This window comes from Nelumbo lutea, chromosome 1 (genome assembly GCF_056320005.1).
Source record: "Nelumbo lutea isolate HS-2025 chromosome 1, American lotus-T2T, whole genome shotgun sequence".
In the NCBI taxonomy this organism is placed as follows: domain Eukaryota; kingdom Viridiplantae; phylum Streptophyta; class Magnoliopsida; order Proteales; family Nelumbonaceae; genus Nelumbo; species Nelumbo lutea.
Genome location: NC_142684.1, coordinates 1,575,010 through 1,598,177, shown reverse-complemented (window position 1 = coordinate 1,598,177; position 23,168 = coordinate 1,575,010). Strand labels below are relative to the sequence as shown.

The window sequence follows — 23,168 nt, the reverse complement described above, 5'->3', positions numbered from 1 at the left end:
GCCCAAGGCACAAAATTCTCACCATTCAGTTTGATAGAGGTCATCTGCACATTCAAATAATCAGAAGGAACCATTACACTAGACTTGCATTCATTGATGTCTCCCATAGTTGCCCCGAAAAAAAAAGTCTACCACTCCACCCACCACACACCAATGACTGATTATTGCTAGAGCGTACCAACTATCAGAGATTTCAGCAACAATACTCATTGTTATTCACCACTTTCAGCAACACCACTGCTGTCTTCCACTTTCAACACCCTAAACCACCCGAATACACCTCACATATATAGTACTATGTCCTGCAACACATCAAAACTTATTCCTCACCCCAGCACCCTTGCAACCTACCTATTTGAATCCCCACAAACTAAACCTGCATTGACAGTCCACTGAGTAAGTGGGGAATAAGTGATTTTATGGTCAGAGGCACTTGAGTCAATTATTCAAGGGATTTTATGATTACCAAAAATAGTAGCACGATTTGTAGTAGTACGAATATCTGAGTGTGAATATGCAAAGAAGGAACAGCCTTTGAAGGAGTAGATGCTATAACAGTAAACTCCAAATAATTGATTATTAGGTTATACTTCTCATACTTAGCCCTATCGGCTGCAAGTTCCTCTCCCACTAACTTCTCACCATTCTGCCCATGTTCACTTTATGAGGAGGTGGCTACATTTGCATTTCCACCTTTTCCACTCTTAATCCTTTTTCCATTGTTTTCATTCTTGAGTTTGGCAGGCACGAGCTCTAAGTACAGCTTCCAGCAGGTGTCTTTAGTGTGTTTAGGCTTCTTATAGTACTCAAAAACATCTTTCTTCCTACTGTTGACCTTCAGCTTCACCCCGGCATTAGCACAGTGATCAACCTGTGGCTCTACAAACTGAACTTATCTTCTACTCCCCTCACTACTCACCATAGCATAAGATTGAGACAAAGTCACCTCATCCTTTGTCAAAACATTCTGCCTCACAATATCGTATTCCGGGTTGAGTCCGCTAAGAAACTCAAAAACCTGATTTCTCTCCACCAACTTCCTATGTGTTTTAACATCCTTTGTGCATCCCTAAACAACAGACTCCATCAAATCAATCTCCTACCAAAGCAATTTCAACAAGGAGAAGTAGACAAGCTCCTACCTTAGATTATTCACATCATTCTTCAATTTGTAGGCCCGAGAAACATTCAGCTTTTGGGAATAGGTCTCCAAGACACTACCCCACACTTCCTTTGTCATCCACCAATAGTGTTGACTAATATTGAGCTACATAAAGTTCAAAAACCCCCCATGTCCAAACCCAGAATCTGTGGGATATTTGGTTTCTCCTCTAGTTTGCTCCATTGAGTGAATTGCTAAACCAAGCAAAAAAAATGCTCTTCAACCACCCAAAACTAAGGTTTCACAAGACCCAACAGAATTGGAAAAAAGGAAAAAGTTCAACCGCTCCTACTAGAGGTTCTAAATCACTATCCAATACAAATAGGCCTTAAAGAACCCATAACAAAGGATGTTGAAACACATAGGAAGTTGGTGTTTCTCCAGTAGCATCAGCTTCAAAGTGTCTCTAGAAACCATAACCAAGGTTCAAAGTATCGGAAACGCAAGGTGTATCGGAAAGGTAATTTTAAGAGACATATCGAGATACACTTTGGAAACGTATAGATACGAACGAAAAATCAAGATACGCATTGATATACTAGAAAATTCAAAAAAGTCCTTAAAAATATGAATAATAATAAAACTGAGTTTTATGTGATTATAACTAATTTATTTAAACATAAAAACCATTCTTTAATAATTTATATAAAGTATCGGGATATAATTATTAACCATTGAAAAATAATAGAACTAAAATGTGTGTATATATATACTAATATTTATTAGTTAATATTTTTTTGAAGTCATTTATTAGTTAATATTTATTATATATAGATTTAGATAATATTTATTATGTATACAAGTTAATATACACCTTAATTTTTAATAAATAAATATAACTTGTATTCATCTTATTATTATATAAATACTAATAATCAAATTTATAGCACTTGTTGGGAAACATCCACAAGGCAAAAAAGACTACTTTAGGTATAAAAAACATATTGCTCTAATAAGTAATTTAAGGTTGGCATAATGGTTAGTTAATTAATGTTGCAAGCAAATGACTTGGGTTCGAAACTTGTTACCTTTGGTTAACAAGTTATTTGACTTAAATAACATTTAATGACATATTAAATGCTATAATTAAAGGTTACTTAAATGAGAATTTAATTAAATTATATTAGCATTTAGTGACGTCTCCAACTTTAAAGGCTTAATTAAAATCAATATTAATGAGAGAGAGAGAAGATATAAATTAAATTTAAATTTAAAAAGGAGAGGAAAATTAAATTCGGCTGATACACAATGCATATCGGCCTATTTCAGGTTGTATTGGCTGATACATACCCGAAACGGACCGATACGAGGTCGGCACAGATCTATATCGGTCCGATATGGACGAAAAAATACGAAACCATCTAATTAGTCATGTTTTGTGTATCATAACTCTTCCGAAACGATACGTATCGGCCCGTATCAGCCGATATGTTACAAAATTTAAAACCTTGACCGTAACAAAGTTTCTCTAGTTATCTAGGGTTTTTTGGAAAAATATCCAAGAGCCTACCTTGGGCTTCAACTAGAGACAAAAAATCTCCAAAAACCCTCCCAACAAGGCTACATAAGCTACTAATTAATCAATACACTGTGTATGAGCCAAGAAAGGAGGAAGACGTCGAAGGTGAGAACCTGCTCTAATACCAAGTTACAAAACACACCTATAATAATTCAGAAAATACAGAAAAGAAAAGAAAGAAGTTTCTACATGAGTTATTGGAAGAAGATGAGAGAAGAATATAAGGGAAGAGAGAAGATAAGAATTTGATCCCTTTCTCTAGCTCCCAAAGATATCTTTCATTTCTTTAGTCCTAAACTGAGTACAATTCCATGAATGCCCTTAATAAGGCAGCCAGAACAAAAGAAATAATATAAAAAAAACAAGACCATAACTGAGGTCCACTACTTAAAAGAACATAAGCATTAACATAACATAAATAAAGAAAGGAACTAAGGCCCATTCAGCCCATTCTCACTACATACACCCATTAAAGTTGAACTTTACAACACCCTCCAGAGGGGGTAAGTACTCATATAGTTGAATTTTATTCTTTCTGGAGGCTGTGGGGGCCACCTTTGCACAACTTCTTTGAAGTTCATTACAGAAAAAAGTTCACAAAGAGGTCTGAAGTTTTCTGGCAACAATTTGCCATTGTTAAAATACACTCCTTTACTTCAGCAAGGCTTCTTTCATTTTCTTGGAATATTTTGGCATTCCTCTCCTCCCAAGTAGTCCATAAAATAGTTGCTCTGACACATTTCCACATTAGTTTCCCTCTCTTTGTTGTCAACCCAAAAGTAGACGGATCAAAAAGCATGTTTACTTCAGAAGGAAAGGTTCCATCTGCACCTAAACAGCATAAAAACCCTTCTTTACAGCAAAAGAACAAGATATCAACAAATGGCGGCAGTCCTTATTCTGCACAAAGTACACCAGTTTGGGGGCAAACACAAATAAGGCCTCTTCTCTGCAGGTTATCCAAAATATTAATCTTAACATGATAAACTTCCAACAGAAAACAATTGCTTTAGGGGGAATGGGCATTAACCAAATTTCATTAACTGAGAACAATTGAGGGGAAAGAGTGGAACAAAGGGACTTGAAGAAAGTAGCACAAGTGAAGGAGTCACTCGGAACCAAAGTCCAAATTCTTCTATTAGGTTTGAGGGTGTCCAAACAAAAAGAATCCAAAAGAAGAAGTAAAAGCCTAGAGACACAAGCAAATTCCTCATTCCTCAAGCCTCTACGAAACCCAAAATCCCAATTTAAAATCAACAAGAGAATCAGGGGAGAAAGCAACCTTGAAACAAGCTCCTTTTTATAGAGAATATAGAATAAAGTGAGGGGAAATGGACTTTTAGAGGTTGAGTACCCACTCAAACATCTTCCAAAAAGAGTACCCACTTGTAATCAGTAAATACTTTGTTTCTCATGCACCATAAAATATCCCATTGCCCAATATATGCCCCATGACCTTGTTTCCACCACCTATCGTGTCTTTTTATCTATCATTGACAGTATCCCCAAAATCCAAAAGTGTTGTAGAGGTCTTAATACATCCTGAATGGATAAATGCTATGAAGGAAGAGATTAATGCCCTCCAATAAAAACAATACATGGGAGTGTATCAGGAAGCCCCTGATACGATACATATCGACCAATACGGCCCGATACGTATCGAAACTTTTAACCTTGGAAAGACCTAGTAAGGTGCAAATGGGTGTTTTCAATAAAGCACAAGTTGAGGAGACAGTAGAGAGGTATAAGGCAAGGTTGGAGGCAAAAGAGTATACACAAGTTTATGGCAATGATAATGCTAAGACATTTGCCCCAGTAGAAAAGATGAATTCTATCCAAGTACTTATGTCATTAGCTACAAACTAGATTGGGAGTTGCAACCACTTGATATCCAAAATGCATTCTTGAATAATGATTTAGAAGAGAAGTGTATATGGTTCAGACACCGAGTTTTTGTGCCATGGGTAATGAAGACAAGGTGTGTAGGTTGAGGAAGACCTTGTATAGCTTGAAAGAGTCTCCAAGAGCCTTGTTTAGCAAGTTCCAGCAGACGGTTCAGCAAGTGTATTTCAAACAATGTCAATCTTTGTTAGGAGGATCATGGACAAGTTGCAATACTGATAGTATATGTAGAATTGTAGATGACATTATCATCACAGGCAACTAGGAATCTAAGATACAAAAACTTCCTTACAATCGAAATTGCCTGCTCAATTGCTCACAAAAGGGTATCTTTGTTTCACAAAGAAAATATGTCCTAGATCTCTTGAAAGACAGCAAGAAACTAAGGGAAAAGCCAGTTGATACCCCTACTGATGCTAATCACAAAGTATGTGATTGCGATGGAGAATCTTTGAAGGATGTGAAACAGTTTCAAAGTCTAGTGGGAAGACTGTTGTATCTCTCTATGGCATACCCTAAAATTGCTTATTTTTTGGGGTTCTAAGCCAGCTTATGCATTCCCTAAGGTACTACACTTGGAGGCTATTGAGAGGGTCCTCAAGAACTTGAAGAAGTATTATCCTAGAACTAGTTTGTTGTTCAAGAAGCACAACAGCATGAAGGAGGAGGTTTTATACAAATGCAGACTGGGCAGGTGTTGTGGAAGATAGAAAATCCACCAATGGGTATTGTACCTTGGGTGGGAACATGGCGACACGGAGGACCAAAAAACAAAATGTAGTTGCAAGGCCAAGTGCTGAGGCAGCGTATAGAGCTATGGCATATGAGGTGGCTGAAGTACTATGGACAAAGAACTTGTCAAGAGAGCTGGGGTTTAATGTTCACAGCCCTGTCTCACTATTGTGACAATAAGGAACCCATAACAATTGAGACTAATCCTATTCTTCATGATAGAACCAAGAACATTAATGTGGGCAAGCATTTTATAAGGGAGAAGCCTGAGAAGGGGGAAGTCTACACTCCATATGTTAGTTCAAAAGAACAACTTGCTAATGTTTTCACAAAGGGACTTCCATGTCTGCGGCACAATGAACCTTGAGACAAGTTGGGCATGATTGACATATACAGCCCAACTTGAGGAGTTTTGTTAGTTTTGTTGTCATAGTTATGTTACTGAGCTGTTATAAAGTTGTCCCATGTTAATTTTATGTTATTTTTCATTAGACTGTCAGTCGGGGGTATAGATGCTATTTCATCATTTTTATTTTGTTTCTCTACTATAAATAAAGAAGAGGACACTGCCAACCTATCTTTTGTCTTTCGATCCTTTCCCTTCCCCTCTCCCCTCCCTCTTTTCTCTTCTCTTTCTTCTCTATTCTCCACGGATTCTCTTGGTGAAAACAGTAACTATCTCAATGGTATAATATTAGTGAACTTGAATGATTTGTGTTACAGAAGTTGAAAGAGAATCAGCAATGCGTGACATGGTACAGAAGTATGGGTTATACTATTGCATAAAAGATACAACTCTTCTTTGAAGTCCAAACCATCAGGTATCCTTTTAATTTTTATTATGAACCATGGTCTGGAAAAAGAAATTAAAAAAAAAAATTGAATAACAGCTTGAATTGAATATTAAACTGGTATTTCCCACTATCAAGTAATGGGCACTTACTAGAAGGTAAGAGGTGCAAGGACCAAAATCAGTGATTTAAAAGGCGCACCTAGGTGCAAAGATGAGGCACATTTTAGGGTATGCACCTCACCTATGTCTTAGGCGCAACACTTTCAAAATGTGTGCACCTAGTGCACCTTGCGCTTCAGCCCACGTGTGCACCTTCTGAAAACCCCATATTTGCTAATGTTTCTCATTCATTCATCCTAATAAAAGATATTTTTAAAAGACAATTCTAGTTCTAAAACCTGTTTTATAGGGATTAAGAATTTACGAGCCTGATATGGACTTCTTTGGGCTTGCCTCGAGGGATTGGTACTAAGGTGGCTCAAAGAATCAAGAATGCATAATGTTTGACATCACATTAGCTATTTCAAGTAATGCAATTGAGAAAAAAAATAAAAAGATTTAAGAGTTTGCTTGAATATGTTCTATATGCTATGCCTGATTTTATTTTTAAATATTCATTTTAAGTTTTACATGTTATGTTTATGTATCTTAATTTGAGATAATAGGTTGTTTAAGCATTTATTCTAAATTTTAAGTTTATATTTTTAATTAATAATATGTTTAATATTTTGTTTTTTTATTTTTTGGCAGTTTTTTTGAAAATTTTTCAGTTTTTGCCTTGCTTCAAAAAGGTGCACACCTCGCCTTGCACCTCTGGTGCAAAATGGCCCTTTTCACACTTTACACTTTTAAAACACTAAGCAAAATCAATAATGCTGCCAACCCTCCCCCCCCCCCCTTGAAACTCTCTCACTTCAATTGGCAAACAGAGAGGGTCCTCTTCCCATTCTCTAGAGAACACAGGATAAATAGGGCTTCCATCACCTTCATTTGCCTGTATTGCTATTTTAGGCATTAGAATAGAGGCTTTGCCCCAATAATGTATTGCATGCCAAAATCTTGTGCATGTAGAAAAATTGATGTCCAGTGCATTTTTTCAAGTTTTTTGAATTATTGCATGCTTATGTATGTTAAATGTTGTTTATTTTACTAGTTAAGATTTATAGGAAACGTGGAAGCATAAATCTTACCAACATGTAACATACACTATGTTATAAATCTTATTTCTACTCAAAAACCATCAACTAGTTGACAAGGTCTACCCTGTTGCCTAGTCTTGCCTTGCTTCCTTTATATCCATGCATGAAAATTTGAAACCATTAATTTCTGAATAGCCACTGCTGAAATATTACCACTTACCTTTAGAAACCCAATATCTATGGTCCCTCCTCTCCACTTTCTTTAAAGGCTCATGAATGCCAAAAATTTCGGAGAACCTTAATACCACCACTCCATCTTCTATACATAAAATAGGCAGTGATGTCACAGTTTTGGCATTTAATGAGTTCTGCATGATGTCAGGTCCATCCTAGAAGATCACATGCAACAAAACAAGTACAGAAAGAAATAAATAGAACAAGAAAATGAGAGAAGTAAACTCAAAGAAAAATGGATATCACAATTATCTACAGTATTCATTGCTAAACTAATGCAAGCACATGACAATGAAATGTGGTTTCTAGTCTAAGTAAAGACTCTTCTTATCCACTCCCCATTCCCTCTAGCACCATCCAAATGTTGCTTGCTTATGATCACCAATATATGGATTTCCATGGGTTTTTATTCATATATTTTTTGAGAAGGTAAAAAGGCCTTTTAGACTGACTGAAACCGTACGAAGACTTCACTTCCTATATTAGAATGACAAAAAGTATTTCTAATTTGGTTGTCTAAACTCCCAAATTAATAATCACCCTCTTGGAAATCATGATTTGCACCATTATATGTGGTTATCCTCTAAACCAATTCCAAAGGGGCCATTGCCCAGTGTAATGGTAAAATCTCAGGCTGGCCAGCATGAGAACCAGGTTCAAGTCCGAGGATAACAACTTTGTGCAAGAAGTGCCAAAAGATACGACACACCTGTAAACAGGTGTATCAGGCACCAAAAGATACGGCACAATACGCCCAATATGGGATGTATCATATAAATACTTTGAACCTTAGCTGGGACCAACATTGGGCAATGCCTTTTTTATTCTCTGAACACAGAGGAGCTGCTCTTTGATTAGAAAACAAGCCATATGGGTGGAGGTTGGAGGTTCATTATGCCATTCTCAAGTATCAGGGAAGAAATAGGTCCATGAGATATTTCTTACTTCTGTCAGTGGAGGAAAACCAAACCATGACACTGCAAATCAGTTACACTACATATGAGCCCAATGCAATTGATCCTATTTAACCTTTGTCGGTGTGTAGTTTGTCACTATATTTGTGTTCTTTTTTTATCAGCTTCTTGATTCTTTCATCTTGATAAAGGGTTGTTTACCGAGCATGAATGAAGAGTTCCCTTGGTGTTCAAAAGCGGTTTTCCGAGCGAATTATTTGGTTGTTTCGGTGTTCCTTTTTCTGAGGTTTTTGGTTCTAGGTATTGGGAGATGAAGTTTATGAAGTTGGGATCAAAGCTATGCATTCAGGCGGATGGCAATTGTATCAGAGTTTGAACTTTCCAGAAACGTTGCCAAACCTCCATGAAAACCTCGCCCACAACTTGTAAACCACAACACCTTAACCAGTAACCCTGCTTCAATCCTTACCCACTCTGTGAAAGCCACAATACCTTAAACCAGTAGCTCTGTTTTAAAACTTACCCACATCTTGTCACTTCAAATTGAATCCAAATGTTTTTCCTTTCACCATGTAACCTTATCCAGTGACGAACTGCTCAAGATAACTGAGCTGGGCAGGGATTGCACTTAACTCACAAGATACAGCTTAGATTAGTTTGTCCATTTTCTGGATCTGGCATCTGAGGATGATGGTGGCCATAAATGGAGCAAATACAGGGAGAAGGGGAGATCGTATTTCATAGAGATTAGAGAAAAATATGAAAGGAGCCCATGTGATCTTTTTGGAATTTTTTGGTAAAGGCCAAAGCAAATCCATCATTATTCCCAACGGAAATAAAGGAGAAGGATGGAGAGCTTCCAGTTCCCAAGTTGAAATGGAGCTGACCTCTGGAACAGGTATTGTGGAGAGTCGTAAGATGGAACATGTAAAGCCCAACACAAAGGAGGGCAGGGAAGTGATTAACACAGATAAGGATAAATTAACTGTCACACCAGAAGTGTTAGCAGTAAAACAAAAAACAAAAATTCAATCAAAGATGTCAATGAGAATAGAAAGCTTGGACGATGGTGAAAGTATCTGGAAGGAAGCCTTGGTACATGAGGTTAAAGGAAGACCGAGATGGACTCTAGTGGTTCAAATTGTTTCAGATGCTCTATGTTTTACCTTTCAACAATCATGAAGCGGTCCTATTTTTTTTACGGCAAATGAAATTTATTTTATTAGAAGATAGATAAAATTAACACACTCAGATGAAAAGACTGCCAACACAAGAACACAAGCGAGTTTACAATGAAGCCTAAAAAAGTTGCTGTCTTATGATCCCTTGCTTAGCAGGGGAATCAGCCATCCTATTTGCAGTCCTCATGGGGGTGCAAATGGATCGGATCATGATCCAATTCAAGTTCAATATCAGATATCCCCCAGTCAGATTTTAGATCAGATTGAATAATAGAATGCGATTAAAAAATCTGAACAAATTTGGATCACCCACTATACATTTATATATATATATATATAAATGTATTAGTTACTTATATATTTATAAATATGTTTATATTGCATTTTTGTAATTTGTATATTATTTTTTATATTGACTGTTATGCTTTTTTAATAATTTGTTAAATTTTACAGAAATTAAATTGTATCATATCAAATTTAGATATCCAACATCCTAAACAGATTTGAATTCGAATTGACCTTTGTGAGATCTGATCAGATTCAGATATACCCCTGTTCGAATCCAATCCGATCTGTTTGCATCCCTAGCTTCTCACCCACTTGAATTCAGCATTTGAGCAGTCCTAATTTCTACGGAGCTTCAAGAGAAGGCTAAAAGTTTCCTTGATATTTAGGACAACACTACTTAAGCAAGATACGGTTTAAAAAATGGAACCAGAAGTCAATGAGGGAAACCAGGTTAGCAAGGAAGTAGCAATGAGTTATTTGGGTTACTGGTTATCTTTTCCTTTGTGGAACTCGATAACATTGGAAATTAGTTGGAACTCATGTGGTTGTTTCGTTGGTGTTGCAAGGGCAACTGGAACCCTTACTAATCTTCAAGCAGCAACAATTCTTGTTCAAGCTAAAGATTGGTAGAAAATCCCTCACGTGGTTTAAGTGATTCGGAGAGTACAACATTCAAATCAAGGTCAAAATACTAGATGTAAAGAAATGAAGCTCGCACCTCAGGTCACTGGTGCTGATGATGACAACAGAAAATGTACAAGGCCAAACGCAGGAGTGGTCAACATTGATACCTGGACCAAGTAAACAGGTGATCAGCACAGCTGAGTTGCAAAAGAGGTTTTTGAGAGCATACAACAAGAAATACCAAAGATGGGAAGATCTCTAATGGAGAAGAGGAAAATTACAAGATCAGTATGAGATAGGTTGATGTTTCCCATTCAGGGGGAACTGAGGAGTCTGACAAGGCTCAAGGTAGGAAGTGATAACCAAATGAAGAAATTTTCGGCCAAGGAGAAAGATATGTGGAGAGCAAAAGAAGATTGAAGGATGCCACTTAAGTTATTAGTTGAGGGGTGAAATTCCTATATTGGCCCTAATGCAGACCAGGTTAGAGAATAGTCTAAAATAAATGGACTACTTGAACAATAGCCAACCCATGTGAAGAGAATCCTCGAGCTTGTACAGAAGGTATCTAGGTTGAAGGCCAATTGTTCTAAAAGTGACTTAGTGTGGATTCAACTAGAGCAGAGGGAGATAGGGGAGAGTCCAGCCATTTGAGGGTGTAATAATAAAGAGTTGCCTGATCAAATATCATGTGTTACCTGTAGGAGACTCTCCACAAGATCTAGGCTTTCGAGAAGTTGTCATAGCAAGGTTTACAAAAAATTGGTTGTATGGAAGAAATTATATTTCTATGGGAGACAGGTTGCCTCATATAAAATCTACTTTCTATAACCTCCTCGTCTACTTCTCCTTGTTTAGAGCCATAGTCAAAGTGATAAAGAGAATCAAATAAATTACAATGGATTTCCTTTGGGATCATGGGAATGATAAGAAGGACCATTTGTTGAGTAACTTGAGTTGGAAGAATGTAACTAGTAAGGAGAGAGGGGGTTCAGGAATAGGAAGGCTGAGACAGAAATACAGCTCTTTTGGGGAAGTGGCTTTGGAGTTTTCCCATTGAGATCAATTATGTGGTATTTGGTAATCAAAATCATTCATGGGATATGCTCTAATGGGTGGCAGCGAAATTTTGGGAAGACATATGGCAAGGCAAGTGAGTGACACTCCCCTCTCTAGTGCTTACCCACGCTTGTTTAGCCTGTTCTTGCATAAAAATAAAATCGTTGCTGATATGGCCACACCCTTGAAAATGGCAACATCTCTTGGAATTTGGGATTTAGGAGATGTTTGAATGATTGGGAGCCGAATGACCTGTTAGATTTCTTGCAAAATATGAATCCTGTTTTCATTCATTTTTCTGGACAGGATGAGAGAATTTGGATCCCATGCCCTTCTGGCTCTTTCTTCGCTTCTTCCTTTTTCAGATTGCTTGATACTGCACAATCCCAACGGGCAGACCAAGTAAAGTAATTGCTTGGCAGCCACCACTAGCAAGCAGTCTCAAGCTCAATTTTGATGGATGCTGCTTGTGTAACCCGAGTGATTCAGGGGTTGGTGGTCTGGTAAGGGATGAAACTGGCTCGATCAAGTTAAGCTTCTGTGGTGAAATTGGTACTGGTATCTGTTCAAGGGCCAAATTGTTAGCAGTAAAACAAGTACTTAAACTGCTGGTACTATAGAATTGAAAGGGGGTGATCATTTAAGTTGACTGTAAAGTTGTTATCCCATGTCTCAACTCTGATGCAGAACCAGCTTGGATGTTCAGAGTACTGATTAGGGAGGCCAAAACCAGGGAGAAACCTGAACTGCTCATTCAGGTGGATTCCTTGATCAGCTAACTCCTGAGAAAATAGTTTAGCTCAAGCTTGGGTCAACTATGGGGAAGGCCTGGGTCAGGGGTCCATTTGTACCCTGAATAGAGTCTTGTATGGTTTTATGCAATCAGCTATTTTGCTACCTTTGTACTGTCCCTGCTGTCTATTCTGGATAGATGTGGGTTTTCTTCTCTGCCACTAATACAATGCTGTTATTTATCAAAAATAAAATAAAATAAAGGTACCTTTGACCTTATTGAAAAGAGACTGGGCCAAATGGGTCCTAGTATCTTCTCTTGTAATATCTTTTCTTTTATTGTTGGCTAATGGGCCTCTCTTAATGGGCCTGTTATTTCTTTTTGTTTAATCTCTTTATGTTACTGCCTAGCTGGCCGCCCACTTAAGGGCATACTTGTCATTACTCTAACTTTAATTCTTAATAAAAAAAGGATTAGAGAAGAAAGGGAAAATAATTCGATTCTTCTTCTTCTTCCTTCTCTTTTCGCCATCTTCTTCTCGTGTTGTTGCTCTTACTTCTCTTCCTCCTTTTTCTTCTAATCTTCAAATTTACACCTAATATTTGAAGACTAATTTACATCTCTTATGAATTCTTCTAAATAGGAAAAACAAAGATATAAACAAAATCCACAAGGAAGAAAGAGACACCATTTTCCAGTGAAAGAAACAATCTATAATATAGGGATCAATTACTTAAATAAAAAGAAATATTTACAGATCTATCAAACCAACCTCCTGGAAATCCTCAAAATCAACAGCCAGATTCTCAACTTCAAACTGTTCAATAGAAGCCATATTATTCTCGGGTGATTTCTCTTCCTCGCAGATTAATTCAATATGCTCATTTTGCTCATCTAAAACAACAATAAAAGTCGTCAGATTTGTGATGAAGCTCCAAAAGTTTTAAGTAATGGCAATTTCATTGAGTGAAACATAAACATAGATGAAGCTCCAAAAAATAAATCTGGATAAGAAAATAGATGTCACTATTATAAAAAGAAATGCAGCAATAATGCACAATATAGGAAAGAATAAATTTACCACCAACATAATTTATTTTGCACATAACTGGATGTTTCATTAAACAAAGTAGAAGTTTCAAACAAAAGAGAAAAAAAGAGACTGGCCCAAATATATTTCAGGTAGCTTGTTCACTTTGAAAATCCAGCCCTCTTATAGATAATATATGGATAAAAAGAGGACTAGCTTCCATTATGCTTTTTTTTTAATAAGTATCAAGAAAACTTTATTAAAAAAGAAAATACTGAATACAACCTAAAGGAAGGTGTTAAGATAACACCCTCCAAACCCAACAACAACTAGTAACTGCCTAGAACGTAAAACAGAGAGGGAAATCAGGATATGAAACCACTCTTGACATCAACTGCATCACCAACAAAGCAATTACTAGGCTCAGGTAAATCTTCCACCTCACCAACTCTTCTCGGCCTCCTTCCTCATCCCAAATTTCTCCCCCCTAACGCTTCAGAAGCCTTTCTCAAGTTTTCTTCCTTCCTTTTCCTCTCTATTAACTTAGAAAAAAGTCAAAAAAGGGATGAAAGAAAATCACAGTAGAAAGGTTCAGTTGCTAGAGAAAGTATAGAAGAAAAGAAGAGAAGATAAAAAAGTTTTCAAAAGAGACAGTATCGAACTTAACTCTCTCACTGTCGACCCAAGTAATATTCAGCTTCTAAAGATGACAGAAATTATAATAGTGACCTTAATAAGATATTTTAACAAATAGACTAAAAATAAAGGTAAATAAGGACAAAACTGCCCCTATAAACTAGACTTAACACTCCCCCTATAAATCTCCAGCTTGTTACAAATGTAATCCATTCAAGTGGGGCTTAAGCTTTGGGTGAGCAGATCAGTTAGTTGATATTCTGATCTCACATATGGTGTAACCACAGTACCACTTGTCACCTTTTCCCTCACAAAATGACAATCAACTTCAATATGTTTACTTCTTTCATGGAAGACTGAGTTTGAAGCAATGTGAGTGGCAGCTTGGTTATCACAAAATAACTCAATTGGCTTGTCAATAGGAATGCCTATCTCTTGGAGGAAATGTTTCAACCAAATCAATTCACAAGTGGCGTGTGCCATTGCTCTATACTCTGCTTCAGCACTGCTCCTAACAACTACACTTTGATTCTTGCCTCTCCAAGTAATGAAATTCCCAATGTTAGAATGCTCGAGTCGGGTATTTTGGTCATTTTGGTTTATCTTCTTGAAAGTGAAAGGTCTATTGTATCTGAGTTTAAGATATGTGTCCCATCTTATTTGAGGGACAAAACTATCTTCTTGTAACTCTAAGTTTTATGAATAAAATTCAAATGGGTCGGCTAGGAGAGTGACTTTTCACATTCTCTCTTCTAGTTTGGTCGAATACTCTTCTTCTTCTTTCTCTTTTCTTTCTTCTTCCTTCTTCTCTACTTTGACCTAGAATCAACTAGGGTTTATTCACATGGTATCAGAGCTGTAAGGTCGTATCCTTATTTCTTTCTTGTTGTTGTTCTCTTTCTGGGTTCGCCGCCAACTTTCACAGTCACCTTCTTCTTTTTTGACTGACCTAAGTGGAGGCTCGATAAGGGGCTCAAAAAGAGTTGTCGTTTTGTGGGCCTGGAGGTGAGAATGCCTCCGATCGTTGCTGTGGTGGTCATTGAAGTGGTATACTAAACCCTCTATTCAGTATCGCAGAGGGCTGAATGTGGACAGGTATGAACACTACTGTTGTTTGTCCAAATAAGGGACTGAATGTTTTCTTTTTGCTTCAAAAGTTGGTTGTGGTGATGCTCGGTGTGACTGATATGCATTTCAGTCGTGTTCCTCTGCATTTCTCTTCATATGTATGCTGAAAGAAGAGTTGTCGACTGCTGAAGTTCACAACAGCAGTAGATTGGTGGAGGTTGTGTCGTGGTGATTGGTGGTGGTGGTGGTTGTGTCCTAGACCTTGTGTATAATCGGTTCTGCAGTGTGCAGCCCAAGTGTTTGATGTGAAGACTGAGTGATTTCAGTCTTAGTGTGTTGATGGTGAATGGTTCTGCAGTGTGCAGCTCAGGTGTTTGATGTGAAGACTGAGTGATTTCAGCCTTAGTGTGTGGTGTGTATTTAAAGAAGCTGGGGTTGGTGGTGTTATAAATGAGATAAGCCTTGTGAAAGAGTGTGAGGTTGTGTTGCATATTTGAAGGTGAAATAATTGAGGTGGCTTCTTCCGTAGATGGGAATGACAACAAAAACAGCATCATGCTTTCTTCAATGATTGGGAGGAGAAACCTTCCTCTAATTCCCCTGGGTTCAGTGATTGGGCACAAGATGATGCACAGATAATGACATGGCTTTGGAACAGCATGGAACCAAAGATTAGTGTGAACTTCATGTTCCTAGATACAGCCAAAGAAATCTGGGATCATGCTAAAAAGTTGTACTCGGGACAAGACAACACAACTAGGGTATATCAGTTATACCAAGAGTACTTCAATTTGAAGCAAGGAAGTCAAAGCTTAGAGGAGTATTATGCAAGTTTGGGGAACATCCGCAATGAGATAAATGTGTATCACCCTCTAACATCAGATGTCCAGATCCAACAAAAGCAACGTGAACAGCTTGATGTGACTAGGTTTCTTGTGAACTTGAAGGCTGAGTATGAGCCTGTCAGAGCACAGATATTGGGGGGATCAGCTCTCCCTTCACTTGAAGAAGTTTTTGCCCGTCTTAAAAGGACATCCATTGAGCTGGTACAACATTCTTCCTTCTCTGATAGATCTGGTTTGGTAGTGACTAAAGGGAGTGGCCGTGGAAGTAGAAGTGGTGGTGGCAGCAGTGGCCCTCCAAGCAACCGTGGTGGACACATGTTTAACCGGGCTAGTGGCCGAACTGGAGGCCGAGAGTCTGGGGGAGGCCGTGGAAAAGGAAGGAGTAATGCTCAGAGAAAATGTACACATTGTGTCTTAGAGGGGCACACAGTTAATTTCTGCTATGATTTGCGTGGTCCATCCAACACTTGGGCTAACCATGCTACATCTAAGAGTAGTAGCACAATTAATGAAAGCCACCAAACTACCTCAACCCCCTCCACACCCACTTGTGCTTTCGGGCAGGAAATGGTGAGTGTACCACGGGCAGTATATGAGCAATTCCTTCAAACATCACAGCAGAACACAGCTACACTTGCCCATTCAAGTATGACTTGCTTAGCTTCCAAAGCCTCACCCTGGATCATTGATTCCAGAGCCTCAGACCATATGTCTAGGACTCTTGATGTAACGGGCAGTATATGAGCAATTCCTTCAAACATCACAGCAGAACACAGCTACACTTGCCCATTCAAGTATGACTTGCTTAGCTTCCAAAGCCTCACCCTGGATCATTGATTCCAGAGCCTCAGACCATATGTCTAGGACTCTTGATGTATTTTCTTCCCTTTCTCGCTCCTCCACATCTCAGTCAGTTACTCTTGCTAATGGATCTACATCTCCTATTTGTGGTGTTGGTGATGTTGATTTCTCCTCCTTGTCTTTATGAATAAAATTCTAGTGGGTCGGCTAGGAGAGTGATTTTTCACATTCTCTCTTCTAGTCTGGCCGAATACTCTTATTCTTCTTTCTCTTTTCTTTCTTCTTCCTTCTTCTTCCTTCTTCTCTACTTTGACCTAGAATCAACTAGGGTTTATTCACACCCACAAAAAAAGGTACAATAGCATGTAGTAGACCCAGTGTTTTAAAAGCGCAAGGCGCAAGAAAAGCGCAAGGGCCAATTTTCACCTGAGGCGCAAGGTGAGGCGAACACCTTTTTAAGCAAGGCGCAAAATTACAAAAAAGAAATAAAAAAGTCAAAAAATTCAAAAAAATGCCAAAAAAAATTTAAAAAGTCAAAAAATATTAAACATAATGTTAATGAAAAAGATAAATTTTAAAAGAAATGTTTTAAAAAACCTATTATCTTAAGTTAAAATACATAAACATAACATGTAAAGTGTATTCAAATGAAAATTTAAAAATAAAAGCAAACATATAAAGCATTTCCTAGCAACCCACAATCTCTTTTTTTCCTTAATTGCATTGCTTCAAGTAGCTAATGTGATGTAAAACATATTGCATTCTCGATTCTATGAGTCGCCTTTGTACCACGCCCCTCGAGGCAAGCCCAAACAAATCTATGTTAGGGCCTCGAATTCTTATTTCTCACATAAAAATAATGACTTTATAGCTTTCATTGCCTTTTAAGAAGATATTTTATTGCAATGAATGAATGAATAACATTAGCAAATAGGGGGTTCTCGGAGCTTCAGTGAGCGAGTGAAGCGAGCGAACCGGAGCGGTTTGAGGGAAGTTTGGAAGTCATCCCTCCTCCATTAAATGGTACAGGCTATCTCTAGATGCTTTCAAGGAAGTTTGGAAGGAGCAGAATTGTTTGAATTTCTGTTAACGTCATTGACTGAGAGGCCTTGAAACAACTCCGAATTAGCAACCTAGAGATTAAAGAGAAAGGAAATATATGAGATTAACTCTTCAAGTGAATTGATCTTGTTATCAAATAAGTGTGTTTCTTTCCTCCCTAACTCCCCACATAACTACATGTAGCACTGTTTTCTAGTAGATTTTGCCATCTTTTGCTCAGGCATGTATGGATAAACTGACTCAACACACATACACACATTGAAGGAAATATTAGGACATACTTCAATTGTGATAGGGAAATTCCCTACTTTGAGCATGCAACTTCAATACCTAAAAAAAAAAATTTAAGGAGTCTTGATCCTTTAATTTGAAAATGTTGCTGCAAGAAGTGCTTTAATTCAATAATTCCCTGTGCAACACTACTTGTGAGGACAATATCATCAACATACACAGCTGGAACAATCTTCACTAATGAAGTGCTCCTGCTAAACACCAAGTGATCAGCACTACATTGCTAATGTAAAGTAAATTTGGAACATACAATGTAAGACCAAAAGGAACGGAGATGGTTACTTGACCAACTATGGTGGAAAATGACACATTATCCAATCTCACCTTGTCATGTGATTTGAGGCTCCAAAGTCAATTATCCAAGGGGAATTAGATGTATGAGAACATGGAAGCCAATGGCAAAGTTACCTAATGTAATCGCAAAGGAGGTATGAGTAAGGCCAGAATCCATCTGGCGAAGTGTCCTACCATATTATTCCAAGTGGTCATGAAAGGACTTGATAATCTTTTCCCTGGGATCAGAACCAGAGTGAAGCTCTTGAGGTACCATGGGACTAGTCTCTTGAGATGCCACATTTGTTGAGTTATATTTCTTCTGGTTTTGCTAAGTTGGCTTCTACTTTGATCAAATGTTGATTTCTTACTCAATTCCTGAACCCACTTAGGTTTCCCATGGAGGTCCCAACATGTGTCTCTATTGTACCTGAACTTTTGACACTAAGTGCACCAAAGTTCGTCTTTGTCGTCCACCCTCTTTTGCAAATCACCCTCCTTAAAAGAGCCTCCATTTGCACTTGTACATCCTCGGACTACCAATGCAACCAGCTCCCCCTCTACACAATTCATCACTTCTACTTTCTTCAAACTGAACTAAGGCATAAACTTCCTGAACTGAAGGTAAGTCCTTACTTCCCAAGATTTGTACCCTGATAGACTCATATGTAGGGTTCAGCCCCAAAAGGAAATCAAATACTCACTGCTAGGAAACAAGTGAGTTGTATGCCTTTGGATCTTCATCACATTTCAAATCACATTTTGATAATCATCTAGCTCCTTCAAGATTGATGTCAAATTTGAGAAATATGCTGAGAGACTTCTTTCCCCTTGCTTGCAAGTGGAGGATTCAGCTTGCAGTTGGTATATCTTTGCATAGTGCCTTTGCTCTGAATAAGTAGATTTTGCTTGTTCTCATATTTCACAAGTTTCAACCCACATAAATGTCTTCCTTACTTGTGGCAGCATGGAAATTGTTTTGGAAAGGTAGAATACTGATGTGTTTCATTCTATTGCCAATGGGCATATTTATACAGTAAGCTGTTGTAATAAATAGAAAGAAAGAAAAAATAGAAAGAAAAGAAAATATAAAGAAGAAAAAATAGAAAGAAGAGAAAATAGAAAGTACAAAAATAAAAAGTACAAAAATAGAAAGAAAGAAATAGAAAGAAAAAACTTTCTAAATCAATCCTTCCACAATCCTAGGAATATATATACAATTCTATTTTCGGATCTGAACTAGTAACCCCACGTTTTCCAACACTCCCCCTCAAGCTGGTGAATAGAGATCCTCCATTCCCAGCTTGGCTATAATTCTTCGAAAGTTTGTACTATTGAGCCCTTTAGTAAGTACATCGGCCAGTTGTCCTTTTGTAGACACACAGGGAGTGCAAATCAACTTGCTGTCAAGTTTCTCTTTTATAAAGTGTCGGTCAATTTCGATGTGCTTCGTCCTTTCATGCTGAACAGGATTGTGAGCAATATTGATGGCTGACTTGTTGTCACAATATAGTTTCATAGGCTCTTCTCGTGGAATCTTCAGGTCTTCTAAAATTATCTTCAACCAGAGTAATTCACACACTCCTTGTGCCATAGCCCTGAATTTTGCCTCTGCGCTTGACCGAGCCACTACATTTTGCTTCTTACAGCATATGCAATATCTGGTCGTGTATGTGCAAGATAAATGAGTTTTCCAACTAGTCTTTGGAACATCTCCTTTTCTACACTTGCATTCCCGTTGGCTTCTCCAAGTTTATGATTGGGATCTATAGGCGTGGAAGCTGGTTTACATGCCATATTTCCTGTTTCTCTCAAAAGATCAACAACATTCTTTAGTTGAGGGATAAAGATGCCTTGTTTAGAATGTGCAACTTCAATTCCGAGAAAATACTTTAGTCTCCCCAAGTCTTTTATCTCAAATTCTCTAGCAAGGCAGTTTTTCAATGCTTCCTTCTCCTTTTTATCATTCCCAGTAATGATTATATCATCCACATAGACTAATAGTGCAGTAACTCCCCCTGAGGCTGTGTGTTTGATAAACAATGTGTGGTCACCTTGACTTTGCTTAACCTGTACTCAGCATTACCTTCGTAAACATTCCAAACCATGCTCTCGAAGATTGTTTGAGACCATATAGTGCTTTCTTCAACCGACAAACTTTGTTCCCTTTAATGCCTTCTCCAAAACCCGGTGGAATGTCCATGTATATCTCCTCTTCTAGATCACCATGGAGAAACGCAATTTTTACATCAAAATGTTGCAAATCCCAATTATAGTTAGCAGCCAACGACAGTAACACCCTTACTGTATTCATTTTAGCTACTGGGGCAAAAGTCTCCTGATAATCTACCCCATAATTCTGTGTATATCCCTTGGCTACCAGGCGTGCTTTGTACCTTTCTAATGACCCATCAGATTTGTACTTAATTGTGAACACCCATTTGCAACCTACCGTCTTCTTGTTTCTTGGTAGATCCACAACTTCCCATGTGTTGTTTTTTTCTAATGCCTCCATTTCCACTCTCATGGCTTTTCTCCACTCCTTATTAGAAAGTGCCTCGGCTAGAGTATTAGGAATTGGAATGGTGTTAAGGCTGGCTGGAAAACTTTTATGGGATTTAGAGAATCTTTGGAATGATACATATTTGGCTAAAGGGTACAATGGGCGTTTGGTACATTCTCTGGTTCCTTTTCTCAGTGCAATAGGTAGGTCATACTCATACTCAGACTGTGAAGGTGTAGGTTCAGGATCTAAGCATCCCTTAGTTCTGGGATTAGGAGTTGAATCTAGGACTTGCACAGGTTGAGGATCTGGATTTTTCCTCCTAGAGTAAACCTGCATATATCTCACATTATCATGCACATCATTCGTGGGATTAACAGTGTCCGAATTTGGTTCAATGGCCGGGTTGTTTGACTCTTGTTGAGACTCGGGAATGTGGGGCTCAGAGGAATGTGATTCTTGACGATTGAATGTCTGTGAGGAGGGTAAAACATCTAGGGAAAGTAGATCCGATGCCTTATCTTCCATTAATGAGGGCTCCCCCTGAAGATAAGGTTGAGTGAAAAAAGATTTTCCTTCCTCAAATGTGACATCGATGGAGGTGTAGAATTTTCTGCTAGCTGGATGATAACATTTATAACCTTTCTGAGTTGGGGAATATCCCAAGAAGACACACCTGATTGCTCGTGGGTCTAATTTGCCTTATTATGAACATGAACAAAGGCAATGCAGCCAAAAGTTCTTGGTGTGAGATTATTTGAGGCTCGAATATCAGGGCAAAATTGAGAAAGGACTTGTATTGGGCTTCGGTTGTCAAGAACTTTAGATGGTAGTCTATTTATGGTGTAGGCAACAGTAAGGACAGCTTCCCCCCAATATTGTTTTGGAACCTGATTTTGAAAGAGAAAGGCTCGGGTGGTTTGCAAAAGATGGCCATTTTTTCTCTCAGCTACCCCATTCTGTTGGGGAGTGTTAACACAGGAGGATTTATGCACAATGCCTTCTTTCTGAAAAAATGGGGACAAATTCTAATTAAAATAATTTGAAGCATTATCAGATTGAAACCTTTTAATTCTCACACCAAACTGAGTTTGGACCCTGTTATGAAAATTGGGAAGAATCGTACCCACAACAGATTTAGACTTAAGAAGAAAAATCCATGTGACCCTAGTGCAATCATCAATAAAGGCAACAAACCATCTGGAACCAGTAACGTTGGGAATTTGAGAAGGGCCCCATATATCCGAATGAATCAAATAAAAAGGAGTTGAAGATCTTTTATTGCTGATTGGGAAAGAAACCCTTTTGTGCTTAGCAAGTTCACAAACATCACAATGAAAGGTTTCAACACCAATTCCTTTAAACAAGGAAGCATTGTTTTTAAAATAGGAAATGAAGGATGACCAAAATGGAAATGATGACGCCAAATTAAATCTTTATTGGAGGTAGATAAGAATGACTCGTGTGTGACATGCATAACAGTGTGAGATGATTTGCTGGTTGCTTCAAGGTAGTAGAGTCCATCTCTTTCCTTAGCAAGTCCAATCTTCTTCCCCGAAACTTGGTCCTAAAATACACAGTAAGAAGGGAAGAACACAACATTGCAGTTCACATCCTGGGTGAGTTTATGTATAGAGATAAGGCTAGTGGATAACTTAGGAACATGAAGCACATTTTTAAGTAATAGGGAAGGAGTAATTTGAATATTTCCAATCCTTGCCACTGTGGTGAAAGAACCATCAGCAACAGAAATTTTTCTATTACTAGGACAGGGTGTATAGGTGAGAAAATGTATTGAAGAGGGTGTCATGAGGTCAGTAGCTCCAGAATCAAGAATCCATGGAAAAACACTAGCCGAGGCATGTAATCCTAGAGATACTCACCTGAGAGAGCAAGAGAGGTAGAAACCACTTCCTGGTTTCAAGGATTTCAGGAAGCACCTTAGCCTTTCAATTTCTTCATCATTAAATGGTCCCTGACTTGAGTGTTCTTGCTACGGGGTTGTGGAGACATTATGGGCTTGTTGAACCCTTTTGAAACTCCTCGATTTCCCCATTCCTTGATGGATGTGGGAGGTTTCCCATGAAGTTTCCAGCACCGATCTTTCGTGTCTGGGCTTCTTGCAATAGGTGCACCAGAGGTTATAGTTAGAGTCACGGGTGGTTGTGTCACGAGCCAAGTTGTGATTGTTCTCACCCTTTGAACCACTGTAACTTCCTCCCCTTGCCACCATGGCTGAGCCTTCGAGATCTTTAGGCTCAAGCATGATTCAACGACGGCTTTCCTCAACTCTGACAAGGGCTATGACTTCATTTAATGGAAGCACTTCTTCTTTGCCAAGAATTTGTATTTGGACCTGATCAAATTCAGCATTCAGTC

The 23,168-nt window shown here is 38.2% G+C and overlaps 1 protein-coding gene across 5 annotated transcripts in view; it reads right to left on the bottom strand.

The window, feature by feature from the left end:
• The window catches only part of LOC148873170 (transcription initiation factor TFIID subunit 1-like), a 100,133-nt gene that overhangs the window by 45,211 nt on the left and 31,754 nt on the right, over window positions 1-23,168 (bottom strand). For all 5 annotated transcript variants that reach the window (XM_088942152.1, XM_088942151.1, XM_088942153.1 and 2 more), the window contains 2 exons: window positions 13,053-13,174; window positions 7,468-7,636 (listed from right to left, as the gene is read on the bottom strand). In XM_088942152.1, coding sequence (XP_088798278.1) covers window positions 7,468-7,636; window positions 13,053-13,174 — 291 coding nt within the window. The remainder of the gene's footprint in view (window positions 1-7,467; window positions 7,637-13,052; window positions 13,175-23,168) is intronic.